General features: G+C 41.3%; 1 protein-coding gene across 1 annotated transcript; it reads left to right on the top strand.

Annotated features, from left to right (window-relative positions):
• The first annotated feature begins 11,416 nt into the window (after positions 1-11,416).
• LOC125263979 (caskin-1-like) lies at positions 11,417-13,551 on the top strand. The gene is made up of 3 exons (XM_048183239.1): positions 11,417-11,675; positions 12,401-12,641; positions 12,794-13,551. Exons 1-3 carry the CDS (start codon positions 11,417-11,419, stop codon positions 12,888-12,890), a joined length of 597 nt encoding a protein of 198 aa, XP_048039196.1. The 3' UTR covers positions 12,891-13,551.
• The last annotated feature ends 8,763 nt before the right edge of the window (positions 13,552-22,314 follow it).

The following is a 22,314-nucleotide window of genomic DNA, read 5'->3' as shown; positions in this document are numbered from 1 at the left end:
ACCGTGTGTGGCAGGCTTGACGAACGGTTTCTTTCAGGCTATAACCCAATAACTCCGGTGAGCCTTCCATTCCTTCCTGATCTACACGTTGAGATCAAGAGGGCATGGAAAAACCCGTACTCGGCCCGAATTCATCGACATCAGCAGGCTAGTTTCACTGATGTCGAAGGATTGAGCCAGCATGGGTATGTGTCGATGACCCCTATTGATGAGATGCTTGCGAACTATCTCGCAACAGGGAGTGCACCGACACTAAGAGCTCCGGTCCAGCCATCCAAACTGTTGAAGGTGACATCACAGGGTTCGTCCCCTGAGGCGATAGAGGAGCTGAGCCGCACTCTGGATCTTGCTCTGAGGGCCACTAAGCAGACGGCCACATCGATTGGCAGGTCGATGGCGGCCATGGTTGCCACAGAGCAACATCTGTGGCTGAACTGTGTGGACATCGGGGAGAAAGAGAAGAACTTTCTCTTTCTCAATAAATTTAGGAGGGGTTTTTTTGGACAAAATAACTGAATGGCTAGGTTGGCTAGTTTACACTTGCAGGCCGCATTGTGGCCACTAGGTTTTAGCCTCCTATGTTAGAGTAGCTTCTCAGCTAAATACTGTGAAGTCTAGTTTGAGTTTGCACTCGTCATTTCAGTTATTTGTGTGCAGGTCGGCTTTATCAGCCACCTGAAATGAAGCCCAGGCTTTGCTTGGCCCAGTAGGCCTTAGCTAGCAGCTAGGCTAGAGCTAGGTTAGGTGTTTGTCTTTACATCACCCTTATTATCACTATCCCTTGTAAGGTTGTATATTTCCTAGTTCTGGCCTCCTCCTGAGGGAGTCGTTAGGCTGTATGCCCATTTCCCCTTTGTTATTTGTAGGTGCTATGGCTAAGAGTAACAGCTAAGGTTATAGGCTGTTTTTAGCCTTCCTGGTACTGTTTTTCCCAGGTGGTAGGCCCTTATCTTTGAGGAGATAAGTTATGCAGTGTTGCTAGGCCTCACTTTTAAGAACTTCATCATGACTAATAATGTCTTCCTGTGAACCCCTTGAATTTTATTCAAGTTTGAGCATACAGTGCCAGTATTTTGCCTCCGTTCTCAAGGGTTCAGCGCAGTCTTGCAGATCTGTCTCACGAAAACATTTATCCTGCTATGGATGGCATGTATTACAAAGCATTTGTTCTTGTTTTGGGTTCTAAGCCTTAGGCCTACATACTTAACGCCCTGAGGTCTGAAAACGCTTCGGCGCGTTTTGCAGGATTTTTTTCACATTGCAGCAAAACAGTCTTAAAATACTCCGTCATTTCTTGTCATAGAGACATAAGTAATATATCAATTGAAACTATAGAATGTCTTCTTTTATTTGTGTACACTCAGAGTAAAAACACAATGTTGTGCTTTTTGTAAAATAAAGAAAACTAACATGATGCGTGATCTCTCCTCTCCCTCTGAACGAAGTCCAATCTGATAGTTCTCAGAAAATGAACTGTAACTTATGAATACTAATGACAAAAAAAATGACACTTACGTCTAAAGAAACGTTGAAATGTCAGGTTTTAAATCGTGCAAGTCAAATCGAAAACAAACATTCTGTGTTTATGTAATCTGTATGAAAAGAGAGCCATGTCAGAAGTCTGTGATTCAGCTCATTATCCGCTAATGCGGCCACGCCCACGGAGCCAGCGCCATTCAGACGCAAATTCAGAGGCAATACATGCATTCATCGTCTCAATCGTGTATTTATTGTCTTGAAAAGTGTTTATTTGGATGTTAAAGCAATGGTTAGCGATCTCTAAAGACATGCCGTTAGTTCCTAGTTCCTTTTCTTCTTTATATGAATTTGTGGCCTAAAAGTGTACAGAGAGCACCCTCCGGCTGCAAGTATGAATTAAAAACACCATTCCTGAAATGTCCTCTTCTTCTTTAGAATAATTTGTGGACTAAAGGTGTACAGAGAGCGCCCTCTGGCTGCAAGTATGAATTAAAAACACCATTCCTGAAATGTCCTCTTCTTCTTTAGAATAATTTGTGGACTAAAGGTGTACAGAGAGCGCCCTCCGGCTGCAAGTATGAATTGAAAAAACAGTATCCAGCACTCATAGTGATGACAATAAATATTACTTCTCAGTATAGAAAATTGACATAAATATATAAGAATCCATCAATATTTCTCCAAATGTGCATGCTTTTAAGCTAAAATCCTATATGAAATGCCATAGAGGTAACATAATTGTTCAGACACTTTGCATCACAGAAATACATTTTATTTTAAATAATATAATAGAATACCATTATTTTAAATTGTAATAATATTTCACAGTATTGCTGTTTATGATGAGCTGAGACATTATTACAGAGGTTTTTTTCACAGCCTACCTGACTGAAAGGCCTCATTAATATGCAAGTCATTTCAGGTCATTATTATGTGATTCTTTTGTCTTCTCAGGTGTAAATGGCCCATTATTCATGCAGATTCACGCCTCCACGCATACTGTGTTTCTTGACAAAAAGTGTCTTACAAAAACTAAATCAATATATTGTTTTATATGAAGGAGTAGGCAGCATAATTTTTTACATAATTCTGAAGCAAAAACTACAGCTCTACAACCTCCAATACCCAAAAGTCTTGTGAACACAGATTTAATATACCTTTTTTGGCCTTATTTCAGTGACTAAAGTTTTTAGTTTTTTCAATAACCACGCATAAACATTATTCCTTCAAAAATACAAACATGTACATACATGTTCCTCACATATTATTGTAGCCTAGTTTGTGCTGAATACAGTGTAATGACACTTTTGTCATTTATATGTTTATGAACAACTGAAAAAAGCACAAATGCCAGGGCATGTCAAAACTTCTCCAAGCCCCAAATCAGCCTCAGACTCCAGAGGGTTAAACATGTGTGAGCTTACTCTAGTGCTGCCACAGGTTAGCACCTGTTTCTATGATAGCAGGCTGTGATTAGCCTCTATCTAAGAACGTGGTGTTTTGTTGTACTCCCCGACTAGGGTTTTGTGTTTCTTTGAGTGCATCACCTGTTGGATTGCACACTTAGGTTGAGTGTAGAGAGTCTTATTCTGGTTAGAATTAGATATATCTCTCTTTGAGCTCCCAGTTGATCATGACCACAGTAGCTGTTTTACATATACTGTTAAGATTGTGGGCTCTTTATTGTTAGCCTCCTTCTAAGTACAGCTTGTGTCTAACAGGCGCTGTTGGTATATGGTCAGGAGTTCGCTCACATATCTTAGCACTGCCTCAGGCCTATGCTCATGCTTGTTTGAGGTGGTAGGCCTTGTAGGCCTCCTTAGACCATGTTAGCATATTTATCTGTACCATGTGATTTTTGGTACATTGCCTGATGGAATGTGTAGGCTTAGCTCGGGTTATTGTAGCTAGTTACCCACAATTAGTTTTGTTGGGTCCCCTTGAGCTTGGCCCCTTTTTTATGACCACTGGCTGGCGCCACATGTTGCTAAAAGTAGTAGGCCCAGCCTAGCCTCCTTTTCAGTTTTTCATGCTGGCACAGTCGGGTTGGTTTTATATGACTCACTTCCATGGTTGAGTCATGACTGCTGACTCGCACCGCCATTGGCCATGCCCACCTCTGTAGAGTAGGCCCTGGGTCAGGCCTCTCGTAGAGTACTGTGGCGGAGTGTGCACTCCTCTTGTTTAAGAGTTAAGGTGTTTTTACCGAGTACTTGGCCTGCTGGCTGGTTCAGTTATGAAACTACCACTGGCTGATGCCATGTGCTTGTGGAAGTCAAATACCCCACCAGGGCCTCCTTTCAATTTGCATGTTGGCACAGGTTTGTGTTGGTTTCTATGTGACTCATCACCATGGATGAGTCGTAGGCTTTTTAGGCCTCATGTGTATCATGCTGGAGTTCGACTGTGTACTCCTCTCGCTTAGAGAGTAAAAGGTGCTTTTACTGAGTATGTTTTCTGAGTGGCTTGCCTCTCAGGGTGAGTTCTTGTGTTAAACCGATTGGTTGTTCGGTTTTATTCATTTACTTCCTTGAGCATGGTCTCCTTTAGCTCTAGTTGAGCTAAGTAGTTACCTTTTTTTACTCTGTTCTATTTTGCTCCTAGAAATTTAGTGGCCGCTAGCTGGCGCCGCGTGTGACAGGTAGGCCCTCGGGGCCTCCTTTGGGAACATGCTGGCATGTACCTTTTACATTTGTTTTACATTTCTTTACTAAGAGAGTAAAGGGGATTTTATGTCGCTGACTGGCCAGGGCTCCGGGTGACTTATTAACCTCCTTTGTAGTCGGTTTGTCCCACCTGGTGCTTGATAACACTGCCACTTAGTAGTAGGAAATTACTGGTCATCCAGTTTTTTTATATCAGCTATACATTCTGTTAATTTTGTGAATTGTTAAGTTTCGTCAGGGTGCGAAGAAATATAGAGCTGAGTATCATCAGCATAACAGTGAAAACTAACGCCATGCTTCCTAATGATATCTCCCAAGGGTAGCATGTACAGAGTGAAAAGCAACGGTCCTAGTACTGAGCCTTGTGATACGCCATATTGAACTTGTGATTGATATGACCTCTCTTCGTTTACTACTACAAACTGATAACGATCAGATAAGTATGATTTGAACCATGACAATGCAATTCCACTAATGCCAACATAGTTGTCGAGTCTATTTAAAAGAATATTGTGATCAATAGTGTCAAATGCAGCACTAAGATCCAGTAACACTAATAGAGAGATACAACCATGATCTGATGATAAGAGCAAATCATTAGTAACTCTAATGAGAGCAGTCTCAGTACTATGGTACAGTATAAATCCTGACTGGAAATCCTCACAGATACTATTTCTTTCTAAAAAGGAACATAGTTGTGATGAAACTGCCTTTTCTAGTATTTTTGACAGAAAAGTGAGATTTGAGATCAGCCTGTAACTGACTAATTCTCTAGGATCAAGTTGTGGTTTTTTAATAAGAGGTTTAATAATAGCCAGCCTAAAAGTTTTTGGTATGTATCCTAGTGATAAAGATGAATTAATGAGGGCTAGACTCATTTAAAGTAATGTAATCGTCCGGTTTTAGCCAAGTTTCTGTCAAACACAGCAGATCTAGATTATTGTCTGTGATAATATAGTTTACAATAAGTGCTTTTGAAGAAAGTGATCTAATATTTATCAACCCAAGCTTTATCATTTGTTTATCATTATTATCTCTATTTTTTATTTGTTGAACATCAATTAAATTTTTACCATTAAATGGGTTTGGAAGTTTTTTGTTTTTACTAATTCGGGGTACAGAAACAGTCTCTATGTGATAATACCTAGGTGTAAGAGTTTCTATGTGTTGGGAATTATCTGACTTCTGTAAAGTGAGGCAGCTAGCAGACGGTCGATTTAGTCAGTCTGTCTGCTGCTTTTTCCTGTCCTTGGCCCCAGTTTGTCATGTTTCATCTCTAAGACTATGTGCCATATTACTAGAGAGAAGAGCAGCACCATCCCAGGAGGGACGAATACCATCTCTTTTCAACAGGTCAGGTCTGCCCCAAAAACTTTTCCAATTGTCTATGAAACCTATATTATTCTGTGGACACCACTTAGACAGTCAGCCATTGAGTGATGATAATCTGCTAACTATCTCATCACTCCAACGAACAGGAAGAGGGCCAGAACAAATTACTTCTCCTGACATTGTACTTGCGAGTTCACACACCTCTTTAATGTTAAATTTAGTGATCTCCAACTGGCGAAGTCGAACATCATTTGTGCCAACGTTAATAATAATTTTAGAGTATTTACGATTAGCATTAGCCAGCACTTTTAAATTTGCTTTGATATCAGGTGCTCTGGCTCCCGGCAAACATGTGACTATGGTGGCTGGTGTCTCTATTTTCATGTTCTGTGTAATAGAATCGCCAATAACTAGGGCACTTTCAACAGGATTCTCAGTAGGTGCGTCGTTTTCCGCGGCTAGGCCGCCACACCGTTACCCAAGTGCCCTGCTGTGCGGGCTCTACAGCCGGAACCGAACAATGTACAGAGTTCACTAAGCTAGTCGCATCCAAAACAGTATCTGAAGCCCTTGCATTCTTACTATCCTCGATTAAAGTTTGGATGCGTGTCTCTAATTCTGAGATTCTCTCTATCAGCCTGACTATTTCCCTACATTTATGACATGTGAATCCCTCGTTGCTGACAGAGAGAGCTATGCTGAACATATTGCAAATGGAACAGGACACAATTTTTGGAGAGGATGACATGACTCACCGTGTTTCTAGACTGATCCGAGTTACCACAGCTGTTTGATGAACGCGTTGAGAAAGGGGTGCACGAGAGACTGACATGTTGACAAGCTAGCGAGATGCAAACGCATTGTAACAGCGATTTAGATTCAAAGATTACAAGCTAGCGACGTCAGATTAATGTAGTAGGCAATACTATATATAAAGTGATAATAATATAAGCAACAATGAATAAAAGTAAGAGATTCAATAAAAGTAAGAGATTCAAAACAAAGCAATACTGAGTTGCAGACGCAAACCACTCTGAGCAGTGAGGCAGACAGGAGCAATCCCTCCTTGATTGTGTTGGGATGAACTATTTTGTGGGCACTCACAGTTACTTAATTGTATGGTTGGTCGTGCACCCAGCATGTTATGTTTTCAGGTGAGTGGCCTTATGGGCCACCCTGGAATACCACCATGCGATTTTAGTTTCTGGTGTGATATTTAGTTCTTCTTCTAGAACTTTAGTTATGTTGAAGGCCCTTTTTTCCAGCCTCCATGACTATGTGCATACAGTATGGTCTATCTGTTAGGTTGAGCTTTGTACTTCACTTTGGGTTGACTGTGTAATTGTGCTTAGCTCCCTAAGCTGGTCATTGGTTGTAGACTTCTATGAAGTCTCCCGTTGAGACTAGCCCTAGGCTGGTTTGTGCTCCCCTGTACCAGGGTTTTTCTAGCGCACATCCTCCTCAGTGCATTTGTCAGACACTGAGTAGATCCTAGGATGAGCAGATTATACTCCCCTCAATATGAGGGTTTATAGCTCTCAGCTGAGTTCTGCTCTCCGGGATGCCCATCTCTGCGCGTGGGTTTGAGTTACTTACTGCTCTTCGCAGTCGCTCTTACCTGCTCTCTTCTCTGAAGAATGCGTTATGGAGATGCTATGTAACAGACAGGGTTGGCCCAGACTAAGTTTGGCCTTCACCAAATTAGTATGGCTTCCCTGGTGGCGCTGAGGGTGACTTTGTTCCCTTCTAGTGACTGGCCGGGGTTCCTTTCGGTTTCCTGGCCACATTCCCTTTAAGGGACCGCTTTCCACGGAATGCTGGTCCCAGATGCCCTGAGCAGCCTTGGAAGGCTTTCTGCGGAAGACCTCTTTTAGGTTCAGTTTGGGCTGTTGGCTGTAGGGAATGCTGTCACTGACAGCCTTGCGTGACCCAAGGGGGAGCTGCTCCCGGCATTTCTCTGAAACTGCTGGACATTTGTCTAGTAATTTGGCATACACTTTCCTTTAGCATGGCGGCGTTCCCTTTCGAAAGGGAACGTCTCAGGTTGCGTATGTAACCATGGTTCCCTGAGAACAGGGAACGAGACTCTGCATTGCCCTGCCATGCTTCGGGCTGCCTGCTGAACAGTCCCTCAAGACAAGTAGGTGTTGACTGCTTCCTCAGGCGCTCCCTTTATACTTCCGGGTTTGCGCCATATGACTTCATAGGCTGTCCGCCGGCCAATAGGATTGGAGTGGTGTGATTCTTTGGCATTTCAGACACCTGTAATGAGTGATGGTTCCCCATAACGGTAAACGCAGAGTCTCATTCCTTGTTCTCAGGGAACCATGGTTACATACGTAACCTGAGATGTTCTCATTCCTGGTCGAGGAGAGTCACTTTCCTTCTGTGTTTATGTGCCCTTCAAGTGGAATTGATTGACTGAGCAAAGTTTTATTTATGAATGAGAAACTCAGAATTCTAGACTCTAGATGATGATCTTCTCCAGACTGATTATTAAGGTGAATATCTGGGCAGAAGTCATCTAGTGAATTCGCCTTTAGACTACAGCATTTTCACTTTTTAATTATTATTTTTTAAATGTACATTTATTTGTATAGTGCTTTTCACAATGCATATAGTTTCAAATCAGCTTTATTATTTATTAGCTCATTTTCAAAAAAAAAAAAAAAAAAAGTATACTTTAACCATAAATGCTCATCTTGAACTAGCTTTCTTTTCAATTAGAATTCCAGCATAGACATGAGTCTACAGCGTAGTCCAGTGTAGACACTGCTAAGTGTATTACTGCCCTCAACAGGTCAAAGTTTGAACTAAATTGTCATATTCAATATGCTAGTGCAGTGCTTCCCACACATAGACTTTACTTGGCCGGGCCGCCCACGTATAATAGCAGCCGCCCAAGTATATTTGGAGACACATTTTTGCTTTTATTATTTTTATCCTCTTATACTTTTATATCCGCGCAAGATAATGAAACCATCCGCGATCGATAAACTAGTCGTTTCATACCTGCTCGTTACGTGTGCGTCAGAACTGTTTACTCCCGCTGACATTCCCACAGGCGCTGCATTTTGCAAAGTCACAAGGTGGCGCTGTTGCGCGTTCTACAAGCTCGCGCAACAGCGCTTCAGACTCTATGTTCAGATTGCTTCAAAGTGATTCTCAATCAATGAAAAGCGCATATTTATGCCAAGCGATTGCTAATGAACTCAAGTTGATGAATTATTACAAAGTCTACTTTATGGCCTTTATATAAAATGTTTTAGACGATTGTAAGAATCTGAAAGATCAGCCTGCAATAGTACAGATATTTCAAAATAAGAGTACCTGTGTATTTCGGACTTGTTTATAATTAAAAGTCACACGCTAAGTTTTTTCTTTTTCTTTTTGGCATTATTGGTATTTTGGTTACAAAATAAATTGTATTTAATTTGATTTCCATTTAATTCATAGTAAATTATTGTAGTCTCCCCCACAGGAAGAAAAGACTAAGAACATTATTTGACACATATATTATTCATTTTATAAATTTTACTAGTAAAATCTGTGTCCCATTCACTGAGAGAGACATTATATGACAGCAAGGAGAACATAGGAAAAGGTGAACCATTTAAATGCTGTAATTTTGCATAATTTACAATGCATAATAATGCATAATATTAGTGTGTAATTAAATGTAATATGCTATGTAATTAAAATTAATTTCAATTAAACAAAAATACTGTTAAAAATCACACATTATTTGTTTGTCACATGTAGTAGACCATTTTTGTGCCATCGGTAATAGGAGGATTTTTCACCCGGCTACCACCGCAAGTTTATTTCAAACCTGTGGGAAGCACTGTAGTGCAAGTATATAACAATTAGTTCAAACTTTAACCTTTAAAGAGAGCTAGTTCAAGATGAGCATTTATGGTTAAAATGTATAAAATTTTCATTTTTTTTTTTTTAGAAAATGAGCGATGGTTCGGGATTGTGTAGAATGCTTTGAAGCTGCACTGAAACTGTAATTTTGACCTTCAACCGTTTGGGGTCCATTGAAGTCCACTATATGGAGAAAAATGGAAAATTTAGGAAAAATCCAAAAACCTTAATTTCTTTTTGACTGAAGAAAGAAGGACATGGACATCTTGGATGACATGGGGGTGAGTAAATATCAGGAAATTTTCATTTGAAACTAATCCTTTAATCGGTAACCAGTGTAAATAATAAAATTAGAGTTAAATGATCATATTTTCTTGCCCTGGTAAGAACTCTAGCATCTGAACTTCGGATGAACTGCTGAAGTATACTTTGGGCTTTAGAACATCCTTTAAACATTATAATGTCTATGTGGCGACCAGGGCGGGCGAGAGCCGTGAGGGAACGGCGCGAGGCCGGTGACGCAAGTGATAACGAGCACCAATCATACACTTACCCTGCCACTATAAAACACACTCTCACTCTCAGCTCTTTGTGAAGTCTTGATAAGCCACGGTTGTCATTGTCTGTTGCTGACTTGGACTGTTTATCTGAACTCTGATTCTTGCTGCCTGTCTCGACCTAAGCCTGTTTACCGTTTACCGTTTACCGTTTACCGTTTATCCCTGTCTGCTGCCTGCCACGACCATCTGCCTGTTCCCTGGTTTACTTTTTCTGTACTGCCCTTGTTATCAATAAACTGCAAATGGATCAATCTTCTGACTCGTCACAGGAACAAACATTTAATGTCACCATTGTGGCGATCGGTGTTTCCTGTAGCTGGGCTCTTGACTCTTTATTGTTTTGTTAGTTTTCCTCTGGCTGTTTTAACTGTGTGTTCAGAAAACACTTTTACTGTATCAGAAGAATTTGAGATAGAATAACATCAGGTGATGCTTTTAATTAAAGTTATTGTGAAGCGGCCTGATTCACTGATGCGATATGTGTGTTTTTTTTACTAATTAGTTGAAATGCTACTGATCATGTGATACTACTGTGACAATCAGATTTTAAAAATGTATGAAACCATATTGTGAGCACGAAGTTATTAACAGGGGTGCAATTTAGACAGTTACAGACTTCAATAATCAGCATATGAAACTCAATAATTGTGACATGCTTCACGCCAGCAGACAACTCATTCATTGCTCTCAGCATGCATTGAAGCTGGATTCTTTTACCACTGTATTTATATTTGAATATTTGTGATTGTCACCATTGTTTGATTTTGGGTTTTGATGTGTCTCAAGTGTGTCTCAACCTTTACACAAGAGGTTGTAGTATTTTTGGAACATCTCAGTGTTATTAATACTTCAATTTCATAATTTAGGTCAGTCTAGAAACAATTGAAAAAGCAGTAATTTGACTATCATTACATACTGATCACCATGATGGTGACTTCAAAACTATTATTTTCCGATAAAACATCAACATGTAAACCTCTCTGTTAATTCTCAATAAGAACTTCTGTAGATGTAAATAGACAGACATAAAGTCAAACTGGTTAGTAATATTTAAAGCTGGTAATGCTGTTTGTGGAGTTGTTTAATCCTCCTCTGCTGAGATCTTGAGAGATTTGTCTTCTTCAGTTGATTTCATTTAAGGTTGTGGCTGGAAGTCAGTTATAGTTCTTGTGTTTCTGTTATATATGTGTGTTCATGTGTGACATGTAAACTAAGTGTGTGTGTCTCTGACAGGCCATCAGAAGAAGATGATGCTTGCGGTTAAGAAGTTGTGTGATGTTCATAAGGCAGTTCTGCTGGCGGATTCAGGGCAGGGCACACTGTGGCGCTGAACCCCTGCTGCCCTGGACCTGGTCATTATCGAGCCACCCCCTGACAGTGGCGACCTCCCCTCACCCCACACGCCCAAGATGATGACTTTCCAGGACAGTGAGCTGAGCACTGAGCTCCAAAAGTGCCACGTCCTCCCAATATAGTGGCTGTCAGGAAGGACTGGCCATCCACGCAGTGGGCATGTCCTCCAGTCAGGAGAGCATTGACACACGCTCTCGAGGCTCCGGCAGCACTCCCTCCTCCACTTCAGCCATGACCCCTTATATCCAGTGCCGAGAGAGTTTAACGAGCCCAGACAGCAGTGAAACAGATATGAGTCTGCCATGTGTGGATCTTCCAGCCAAACCAGTGAAAGCACCTCCACCTCTTGCCCTTAAACCTCCCAGCCACCTGAATTCAACACGGCACACCTCTAAACCCCATCCTGCTCCTGCAACAGGTACAGCCTACAAATACAAATAAAGTCAGTTGGCTTGATATTGCTGTTACATGCGAAGTGTTGATAACTTGCTAAAATTCATTGATCTCAAACCTCATATTTTGGATTCATTCTTCATTCGCTAGATTTAACAAATAGGTTAATCTCAATGGTCAAGTTTTTTTTAAAGACAAGTCATTTGATTTATTAGTTGTTCCCAGAAGTCCTTGACAAAAGCTGTCTATATTCAGAGGCTGTATCCTTCGAAGGATGTAGACTTCAAAGGCCACACCTTCAAAGTTTACGAAGTTCAAACCAAGCGTTGTTAAATGGGATGGTCTAGCCCAGTGTTCTTCAAATCTAGTCCTGGAGGGCCACTACCTTGCAGAGTTTAGCTCCAACCCTAATTAAAGACACCTGAACAAGCTAATCAAGGTCTTCAGAGTCACAGGTAGGTGAGTTTGATCAGGATTTGAACTAAACTCTGCAGGGCAGCGATTTGAGGAACCCTGGTCAAACCAATGGAGCGTTGCTTTTGTCGCCTAGTGGCTGTGACGAGCAGCAGTAACATTTGTACTGGACTTTTTTGAAAGTTATATTCCACTGTCTAAAAAACAAAACAGGGTTCACAACTTGCCTAAATATGTTCACCTTGATCCAATTATGTACATAATAAAGCCTCTGTATTGGGACGCAGATAAATACTGACTTTTGCATTTATTCTGTGATTCTTGTTCTGTCTGCAGCTGTTGGCTCCAGTGTCACTCTCAGTGTTGTACAGAGTGTTGCATTTGCAGCTCCTCAGTCTCCAGTGCCATACTCCCCCTCCGCAGAGAACAGTGTGATTTCAGGAAGGCCCCAGGCTCTGGTGGAAGGTGGTCAAGGGTCAACACTGAAGCATCAGAAGCTGGAGAAGTCCAGCTCATCCCTGGAGGAAGCACTGAAGGCTGTGGAGAGAAAACTAACTCTTGAGAACAACAACATGGGGTGAGAGACACTTTTCACCTGCTTTCAAACTTAAAGGATTAAGTCTAAAAATGATGGGGGGATTTTTGAAACTATTTCCATTTTTTTTTTTTTCCCTTTAAATGTTACTAATTTATCACTCCTAATTAAACATTCTGTTGCATCTCTTTTAGCACTTCTCACATAGTGAAGTCTGCAGGGAACATTCTGGATGACATTGGGAACATGTTTGATGACCTGGCTGATCAGTTGGATGCTATGCTGGATTAAAAATTCTCCTCAATGAAGCTGTTTGGGTTTTTTTGTGATGGTCCAGAAACAGGACGGTAGAGATCTACATATAGAAGCATGGTTTCCTCTGCCTTATATTTCAGATGGAGAGCAGAGAAGAACTCTGTGACCCCCAAGAAAGTGTGACCCCAATGGACTTTTTATGATGGACCCAGATAGAAGAAATGCACTTAGGAGAATCATTCCTAAAGCAATATACATTTCAAAACATTACACTGATCAAAACATTTCTAGAAAGATTAAAGGAACAGTTCACCACAAAATGACAATTCTGTCATTATTTACTTGCCCTAGATCTGATCCAAACCTGTATTGTGTATTTTTCTTCTGTGTAACAGTAATATTTTGAATACATTTCATGCAGCCTTTCCATACAGCAATGTGCTGTCAAGACAAAATTACAGAATTTTATTTATTTATTTTATTTTTTTAGTGAAATGTTCCTTTAATATAACTATACTTTTCTAAAAAGTAGTATCTGCACATGTGACTTTTATCCATTTCAGCAAGTAAAGCAGGTATCCATTTCCTAGCCTTTGGAAGGTTTGGTGCTTGTATTATTTTTTCCTAATGACATTGCAGATTTGCAGGTTAAAATACATGACTGACTTTTGTTTTTGCATGAAAGTGTGGTTTTAAAGGGAACATCTTGAAATGAAAACAGTAACACTGCCTTATGTAACTAAAGCAGGATCAATGTACAGCAAGCAATTCAGGTTTAAGTTACCATGAACTATTTTTGAACATCTTTAAACTTATATTAGTCCAAATAGTATTTAAACTTTATCAAATTATGTATATTGTACACTAAATGTATATTTGATTAGGAAGCAAACCTGTTTGTTGTACCAAAGTATATGTATATTTTTATTCAAATGTTGGATAATGCTAATGCTAACAGACTTATCTTGCAGCTAAACTAATGAAAGTTAACCCAGTGACATTTCCCCTTTGCACATAATTTGACATGATGTATCTGATGTGGAATATTTCCACACTGTTCTTGTGTGCCATATGTCTCAATGGATGTTGCATTCAGGTTCTGTCTCCCAATTAACCAAGATGTAATTAATGGCATTTGTTTAACTGAAGGCCGGTTTAACATTTAAACAGTTTTAGAATTGCAATTAAGGCCCATTCACACCAAGGACTATAACTATAAAGTTTTAAATTATCTTTGAGAATAGTGACCACAGCTAATGATAATGACACAGATGATCAATATTGTTGGAATGACTTTCAGAATGTTTTTTGATTTCCAGCTAATGAATGATCAAAAACACTAACAGCCAATCAGAATCCACCTGACTTTAAAGAGCTTGAGAATTTTAGGCGTTAGAAGACATAACTGGAGAAAAGAGAATGTTATCGTCCGCTGTTGTGGGTATGAAAATAGTTATAGTCCTTGGTATGAATGGGCTTCCCATTCGAAAGGGAACTTCAACTCTGCGCTTGATTGAGCTATGGGGAACCGTCACTTGTGACAGGTGTTCAAAATGCCAAGAATCACAACACTCCAATCCTATTGGCCGGCGACAGCCTATGACGTCGAATGGTGCGAACCGTGACATATAAAGGGAGCGCCTGAGGAAGCAGTCAACATCTTCTCGTCTTTGAGGGACTGTTTTGTTTGTGCCATTGTTTCACAAACTCGGGTAGGAAATGACTTCTTTTATGTCTGCAAACGTTCAGGAGAATGTGTTCATCCATGTCCCAGGGGTTTGACACTTGATGTGCACGTTTCTGGCATTTTTCTGTCTGGAGAGGAGCGAACACATAGACGATGCTTGAGGGCGCCGTCTCTGTGTGTTTGTCTATGGTTTTGTTGTTGGATGATGGTAACGTCCGTGTTTGATGTCACTGCGTCCGATAGCGAGCTGCTATGTTTTTGGGATGCGCTTTTCGGCGGGCTGCAGCTGCCGTGAGAGCGCGTTAAGAAAGGGGCCGTGTGCGGACGCCTTGACGAACAGTTCCTTTCTGTCCATGAATGTTGCAGCTCTCACAGACTTTCCATTCTCTCCCGATCTCCACGCATGGATCTGAGCCAGACAGGCGGGAGGAGAAAGAAGCGAGAGTGAGATGGGTGATCGATTGTAAACACCATTGCGTTTATATTCGATCCCCCAGCTATTTAAAGGGTGATTTATATCTACCCTCTCCAATTCTTCTTCTTTCACCTCCCATTTATATAGGTATATATGTGTGTGAATATATACATATATAGGATGTATATATTTATATGCATGTGTGCATATATATATATATATATATATATTTTTTTTTTTTTTTTTTTTTTTTATCATGCTCAGATACTTCTTATGGTCAGACTGATGGCTGGGCCCATAGTGATTATTTTTGTTGGCCCGCTTTCTCGGTTTGATAATGAGAGAATCTTTTGGGCTTAAAAGAGCCCTAGATTAGGCTGTCAGCTGGCCTTCTGATAATAATATGTTTTCTAAAGGCCGCCTTCTGGCTTGATAGTGAAAGTGCTTTTAGGCTTAAAAGAACTTTTGATTTCATCCTTCTTCACGCATTAAAATAAGGGGGGAAATCTTCGTTCTGCGAGCCGCAGGAAGGTAAACTGGGTCTATATTTTTATGTTTATAAAAGTGTAGACCTTGTTTTTCCCTGTATAGCTTTCCTGAGCATGTAGTCAGTAAAGTTAGAAGGGGTTCTTTTGGGCAAAATAACTGTAGAATTAGGTTGGCTAGTTTTCAAAACATGCAGGCCGCTTTATGGCCGCTATTTTGTAGCCTCCTATGTTAGAGTAGCTTCTCAGCTAATACTCTAGTTTGGTTTGAGTTAGCACTCATAGCTTCAGTTATTTGTGTACAGGACAGCTTATCGGCCGCCTGACACTGTTTGCTTGCAGTGCTTCATTTTCTCCTCATATTTGAAGGTTTCAAAATGAAGCCCAAGCTTTGCTTGGCCCAGTAGGCCTTAGCTAGCGGCTAGGGTAGAGCTAGGTTTAGGTGTTTATTTGTTACATCACCCTTATTATTACTATACCTGTGAGGTTGTATAGTTCCTAGTTCTGGCGTCCTCCTGAGGGAGTTGCAGGCCGTATGCCCATTTCTCCTTCGATGTGAAAATGTAGGTGCTATGGCTGAGGTTAACAGCTAAGGTTATAGGCTGTTATCAGCCTTCTTGGTGCTGTTTTTCCCAGGTGATAGGCCCTAATCTTTGAGAAGATGAGTTATGCAGTGCTGCTAGGCCCCACTTTTTAGAACTTTGTCATGCTTATAATGTCTTCACATGAGCCCCTTGAATTATATTCAAGTTTGAGATTATGATGCGAAATATTTTAGCTTTCGTTCTCTAGGGTTCATTACAGATCTTGGATCTGTTCTGTGAAACATTTATCCTGTTTGGATGGCATGTATTACAAAGCATTTGCGTTTGCTTTGGGGTTCTAAGCTTTAGCCCTACATACATATGTGAGCTTACTCTAGTGCTGCCACAGGTTAACACCTGTTTCTGTGGTTAGCCTCTATCTATGAACGTGGTGTTTTGTTGTACTCCCCGGTTAGGGTTTGTGTTTCACTGAGTGCATTACCTGTTGGATTGCAAACTCAGGTTGAGTGTAGAGAGTCTTATTATGGTTAGAATAGTATGATCTCTGTTAGCTCCCAGTCGATCATGGCCACAGCAGCTGTTTTGCATTTGCGGTTAGATTGTTGGCTCTTTATTGTAGCCTTTTTCTTAATACAGCTTGTTTTTTGGGCGCTGTTGGGTTACGATCGTGAGTTTGCTCATGTATTTTAGCACTGCCTCAGGCTTATGCTCACGTTGTTTGAGGTGGTAGGCCTTGTAGGCCTTCCTTAGACCGTGATAGCATATTTATGTGTACTGGGTACATTGCCTGTTATCGTGTAGGGTCTAGAGCTGGTTTCCTTTGAGCTTGGGCCCTGTAATGACCACGGGCTGGCACCACATGGTGCTAAAAGTAGTAGGCTCTGCCAGGCCTCCTTTGTAGCCTCTGTGTTGTTGGTTATATCTAGAGTCATTCCATGGTTGAGTTGTGTCATATGACTCACGCCGCCATCGGCCACGCCCACCTCTGTATGAATAGGCCCTGGGTCAGGCCTCTCGTTGAGTTCTGTGTCGTAGTGTGTACTTCTCCTACCTAAGGGTTTCTCGAGTACTTGGCCTGCTGGCTGGCCTTAGTCATGAAGCTACCACTGGTTGATACCATGTGTTCATGAAGGTCGTAGGCCCCTATCAGGGCCTCCTTTCAGTCTGCATGTTGGTACAGCTTTGTGTGGGTTTCTGTGTGACTCATCACCATGGATGAGTCGTGATTGCCACTAGCTGACGCCGCGTGTTTTACAAGTTGTAGGCTTTTGCAGGCCTCCTAGGTATCACGCTGGAGTTTGGCTTTGTACTCCTCTCGCTTAGAGAGTAAAAGGTGCTTTTACTGAGTACATTTCTGAGTGGCTTGCCTCTCGAGGTGAGCTCCTGTATTAAAACCAATTGTTTGTCTGGTTTTATGCATTTGCTTCCTTGAGCTTGGTTTCCTTTAGCTCTAGTTGAGCTAAGTAGCTACCTTGTTTGATACTCTGTTCTATTTTGCTCCTAGAACTTTAGTGGCCGCTAGCTGACGCCGCGTGCGATGGGTAGGCCTTAAGGGCCTCCTTTGGGAGCATGCTGGCATTTACCTTCCTCAAGGTTTTTCTCTCTGACCCTTTTACTGAAGCAGTAAAGGGATTTGTGTCGCTGGCTGGCCAGGGCTCGGGCTGACTGATGACCTCCTTTTGTAGTCGGTCTGTTTAGCCTGAACCTTGATAACACTGCCACGAGCTGATGCCACATGTCTGCTGAGGTTATAGGCCCATGGGGCCTTCTTTAGCGCGTGATGGCGTACGCTGTACTCCTCTTGCTTAAAGAGTAGAAAGGTGCTTTTTACCGAGTGCGCTACTCGTTGGATTGTGTTGGATGGGCTGTTTCGTGGGCACTCGCAGCTACTTAATAACTTGGTGGTCATGCTTCCAGCATGCTATGTTTCAGGTGCTTGGCCTTACGGGCCATCCCGGAATATCGCCTCATGTGTTGAGTTTCTGTGGAATGCTTAGTTCATTATAAAAGAGTTATGTTGTAGGCCCTTTTTTCCGGCCTCCGTGACTTTGTGCCCACAGTACAGTCTGTCTGTTAGGTTGAGCTTTGTACTTCCCTCTGGGTTGACTGTGTAATTGTGCTTAGCTCCCTAAGCTGGTCATTGGTTGTAGACTTCTATGAAGTTTCCCACTGAGACCGGCCCTTAGGCTGGTTTGTGCTCCCTTTACCGGGGCTTTTCTAGCGCACAGCCTCCTCAGTGCTTTGTCAGCCACTGAGTAGATCCTAGGATGAGCGGATTATACTCGCCTCAATATGAGGGTTTATAGCGCTTAGCTGAGTTCTGCTCTCCGGGATGCCCATCTCTTAATGGCCGCTAGCTGACACCATGTGTAGCAGGTGGGCCCTCGGGGCCTCCTTTGGGAACATGCTGGCATGTACCTTTTGCATTTCTTTGACATTCTGTATTAAACACAGTAAAAGGAATTTTATGTCGCTGGTTGGCCAGGGCTCTGGCTGACTCATTAATTACTTGGTTAGTCATGCGCTTAGCATGCTATGTTTTCAGTCGAATGGCCTTATGGGCCATCCTGAATACCACCCTGTGTGCTGGGTTCATGTTGTGATATTAGTTCATTGTAAGAACTCTTAGCTATGTTGTAGGCCCCTTCTGGTCGGCCTCCATGGCTATGTGCCTGCAGTATGGTCTGTCCGTTAGGTTGAGCTTTGTACTTCCCTTTGGGTTGACTGCGTAATTGTGCGTAGCTCCCTAAGCTGGTCATTGGTTGTAGACTTCTGTGAAGTCTCCCGTTTAGACTGGCCCCAGGCTGGTTTGTGCTCCCCTGTGCCAGGGTTTTTCTAGCGCACAACCTCCTCAGCGCTTTGATCAGAAGCTGAGTAGATCCTAGGATGAGTGGTTTTACTCCCCTCAATGCGAGGGTTTATAACGCTCAGCTGAGTTCCGCTCTCAATGATGCCCATCTTTGCGTGGGGGTTTGAGTTGCTTACTGCCTTTTCGCAGTTGCTCTTACCTGCTCTCCTCTTTTGGAGTTTGCGCTTGGAGATTCTGTATATCAGACAAGGTTGGCCCAGGCTATGTTTGACTTTCGCTAGATTAGTACGACCTCCTTGGTGGCGTTGGGGGTGATTTTGTCCCCTCTAGTGACTGGCCGGGATTCCTTCTGGTCTCCTGGCCACATTCCCTTTAAGGGACCACTTTCTATGGTTTGTTGGTCCCAGATGCCTTGAGCAGCCTTGGCAGGCCTTTCACAGAAGGCCTCTTTTAGGCTCAGCTTGGGCTGTTGGCCATAGGGAATGCTGTCACTGACTGCCTTGGAGAAGTTGCTCCCGGTTTTTCCCTGGAACTGCCGTACGTTTGTCCAGACATTTTGGGCATGCACTCTCCTCTAGCATGGCGGCGTGGGTATATCGTTCCACATAGCGCAATCAAACGCAGAGTTGAAGTTTCAGAATTAACATAAGTAAAGCGTCTCAGGTTACGCATGTAACCATGGTTCCCTGAGAACAGGGAACGAGACTCTGCACTTCCCTGCCATGCTTCGGGATGCCTGCTGAACAGTCCCTCAAAGACGAGAAGGTGTTGACTGCTTCCTCAGGCGCTTCCTTTATACGTCACGATTCGCGCCATTCGACGTCATAGGCTGTCGCCGGTCAATAGGATTGGAGTTTTGTGATTCTTGGCATTTCAAACACCTGTCACGAGTGACGGTTCCCCATAGCGCAATCAAGTGCAGAGTCTCGTTCCCTGTTCTCAGGGAACCATGGTTACATGTGTAACCTGAGACGCTTTACTTATGTTAATGCTGTATACTAGTGATGTTTTTGAGTAGATAAACATAATACACTGATATGGTTGTTCAGTACCAAGCCTGTCTTTGTTCTAATTTGTTAACATTTTCTATTAAATTAATTTAGCTATTTCATCTTTTTTTTATGTCATTTTTTATGTCATTGCAAAATAGAAACCTCTTCTGTCTGATTTGTCCAGTTTCAACTGTAGGGTTGCACCAACCAATTGTAAGTTTTTAAATTGGAACAAAGTCCACACTAGAGCTACAGTAACTGCTAACTAACTCTGTTCTTAATTTGGTTGCACAATTTGTTCTTATACAAAAAATAGCTTGTAGGATGTAAGCTCTTCATAAAGTAATCCATAGTTGCATAATACGACATTTACCTCTAATGATCCAATAGCAGCCTTCAAATAGAGTGCAACAGTCGGTTCCCGAAGTGAATTCATTCATTTTTTTCTGAAGGGAATTGATTTTGAATGTCAACCTTTAAAGACAGACCTACTGTGTGCTATGAGAATGTTAATAGATTGAATATTCCTTTGTTAAAGGCATCAGCCTAATCATCTTTATTAGAGGCCAGAAAAGAAGGTGTGTAGGCACCTATAATCATTGGTGTTCTTCTTCTTTTTCTGCTTTGGAAGTCTATTGCAGCCCATAGAACCACTTGTGGGAAAGTTTTGAAATTTGGCACACAGATAGAGGCCAGTCTGAACTGTCACCATAGCAAATTTGGAGTCTCTTACTCAATCCCTCTAGCGCAACCAACTGTTCAGATTTGCACACGTTTATCCATATAACTTTTGAACCGCAAGGGCTAGAAACCAAAGACTATTCGATCGTACCCTATGACCTAAATTTCAGTCCTGAAAACTTTTCCACCATTTTGCAATTTCTGAAAAACCTACTTTTTCGAACTCACCCTAGGACATTGCTCCGATTTTCATGAAAATTTAATCAGATCATCTTCAGACCATGGCAACAAAAATGTATGAAATTCAAGATTTGGAACACTGTCGCAAACAAATTTGACAAACAGCATGCCAAAATGAATGTGAGGCTATATCTCCGCAACTCTTTAGTATAGTCCGACCAAGCTTGGTTTGTTTTATGACAAACATGACCTGAGGCTACCTGCACAGTTTCTGAACACTTTAGCCAAAAATCACAAAAATTTTGATTCGTTGCAGCATGCCGAGTCAAACAAATCCAATTTTCCCATTACATAAAATGCTATATTTTACGAATGTTTTGGCGAATCATTACATTACTCTGTAGGTGCCTTCGGCACCATGCTTTGACAGTACTCAAAAAGTTTTTGGGCAGCACCACCTTGTGATCAAAAGTTATAATGACATTTCCAAAAATGCTAATAACTTTTGATTGCATTAGCCTGTTGTAATTAAACTGGCCTTAATAGATTCTCATACCAAGAACATAAATACCAAGTTTGCCATAGTCGGCTACTTTTTACATACATACATATTGACACCAAACTTTATGTAATTTTAACCTTACTCTGACCACACCACATCAATTTGGCCACCTATTGGTCAAAAGAAATAAACCATTAAATCAAATTACAAATGACTATTTATGTTTTTTCAGGCTTTTTGCCTAAAATGATCTTAATATGTCATCTTAATAACACTCATTGTTGCAGTTGGTCTGATGCTCCCAGCCATGATGGCATGACCTGCCTTCTTTGTGCTTAGCCCCTTAATTGCAGCTTGCAGCAATATTTTAAATTATGTTTGATGCCAGAATTCTTGGTGAAAAACTACATTACCCATGATTCTGTATAGAAATCTCCACCAATCAGAGAATTGTGACAAGCAAAGCATGGAGAGTTTACTCGCTGAAGCCTGTAGTGAAAACTTGATTATATCCATCATGTAGAGGACGTTGCAACACGCACGCTCAGTGGTGTATTTTGATGATGCCATAAACGCATGCTCAGTACTGGCGCCAATAACTATGTAATTGTTTTTACTATATGTATTTTAGTGCTCATGTGGTCTTAGTTTGGTTAGCAAAGTCAATAGTTTTGGATGACTACATGCAACATAAATATTTAATATTATATGCATGATCATGTTTGTAATTTCTTGCACAGAAATTCATTTAGAAATTTCTGAGCAGTGGGATCTGTTCCCTTCTCATTCTTGTTTACACTTATCTGCTCCTGCTGCACCTTCCCTACATGGCATTTCTTTCAGTGTTTTCTTTATATTTTTTCATTCTGCTTCGTCTATCCATATTTTCATATTCTTTTCATGCTTCTGAATTCTTTCTAGATCATGTACTAACACCTTCTTCTTCAATAATTCAGTCTTTTCTCTTTTTATCTTGTCTTTGATTAGTCAAATGATTTATGCTCAAAGTTCCTTTTTCAGGAAACCCACAATATTCTGCCCATTCTTGTACCATATCCAATGTTTCTTCCCCATATTTCTTTTTCATCTCTTTATATAAGGGACTATCTAAATCTTTAGGTGTCAGTTTTGATTTGCTGGTTCTGGACCCCATTGTTCTCAACT

This window comes from Megalobrama amblycephala, linkage group LG1, assembly GCF_018812025.1.
Source record: "Megalobrama amblycephala isolate DHTTF-2021 linkage group LG1, ASM1881202v1, whole genome shotgun sequence".
Classification (NCBI taxonomy): Eukaryota; Metazoa; Chordata; class Actinopteri; order Cypriniformes; family Xenocyprididae; genus Megalobrama; species Megalobrama amblycephala.
This window is presented reverse-complemented; position numbering and strand designations above follow the sequence as displayed.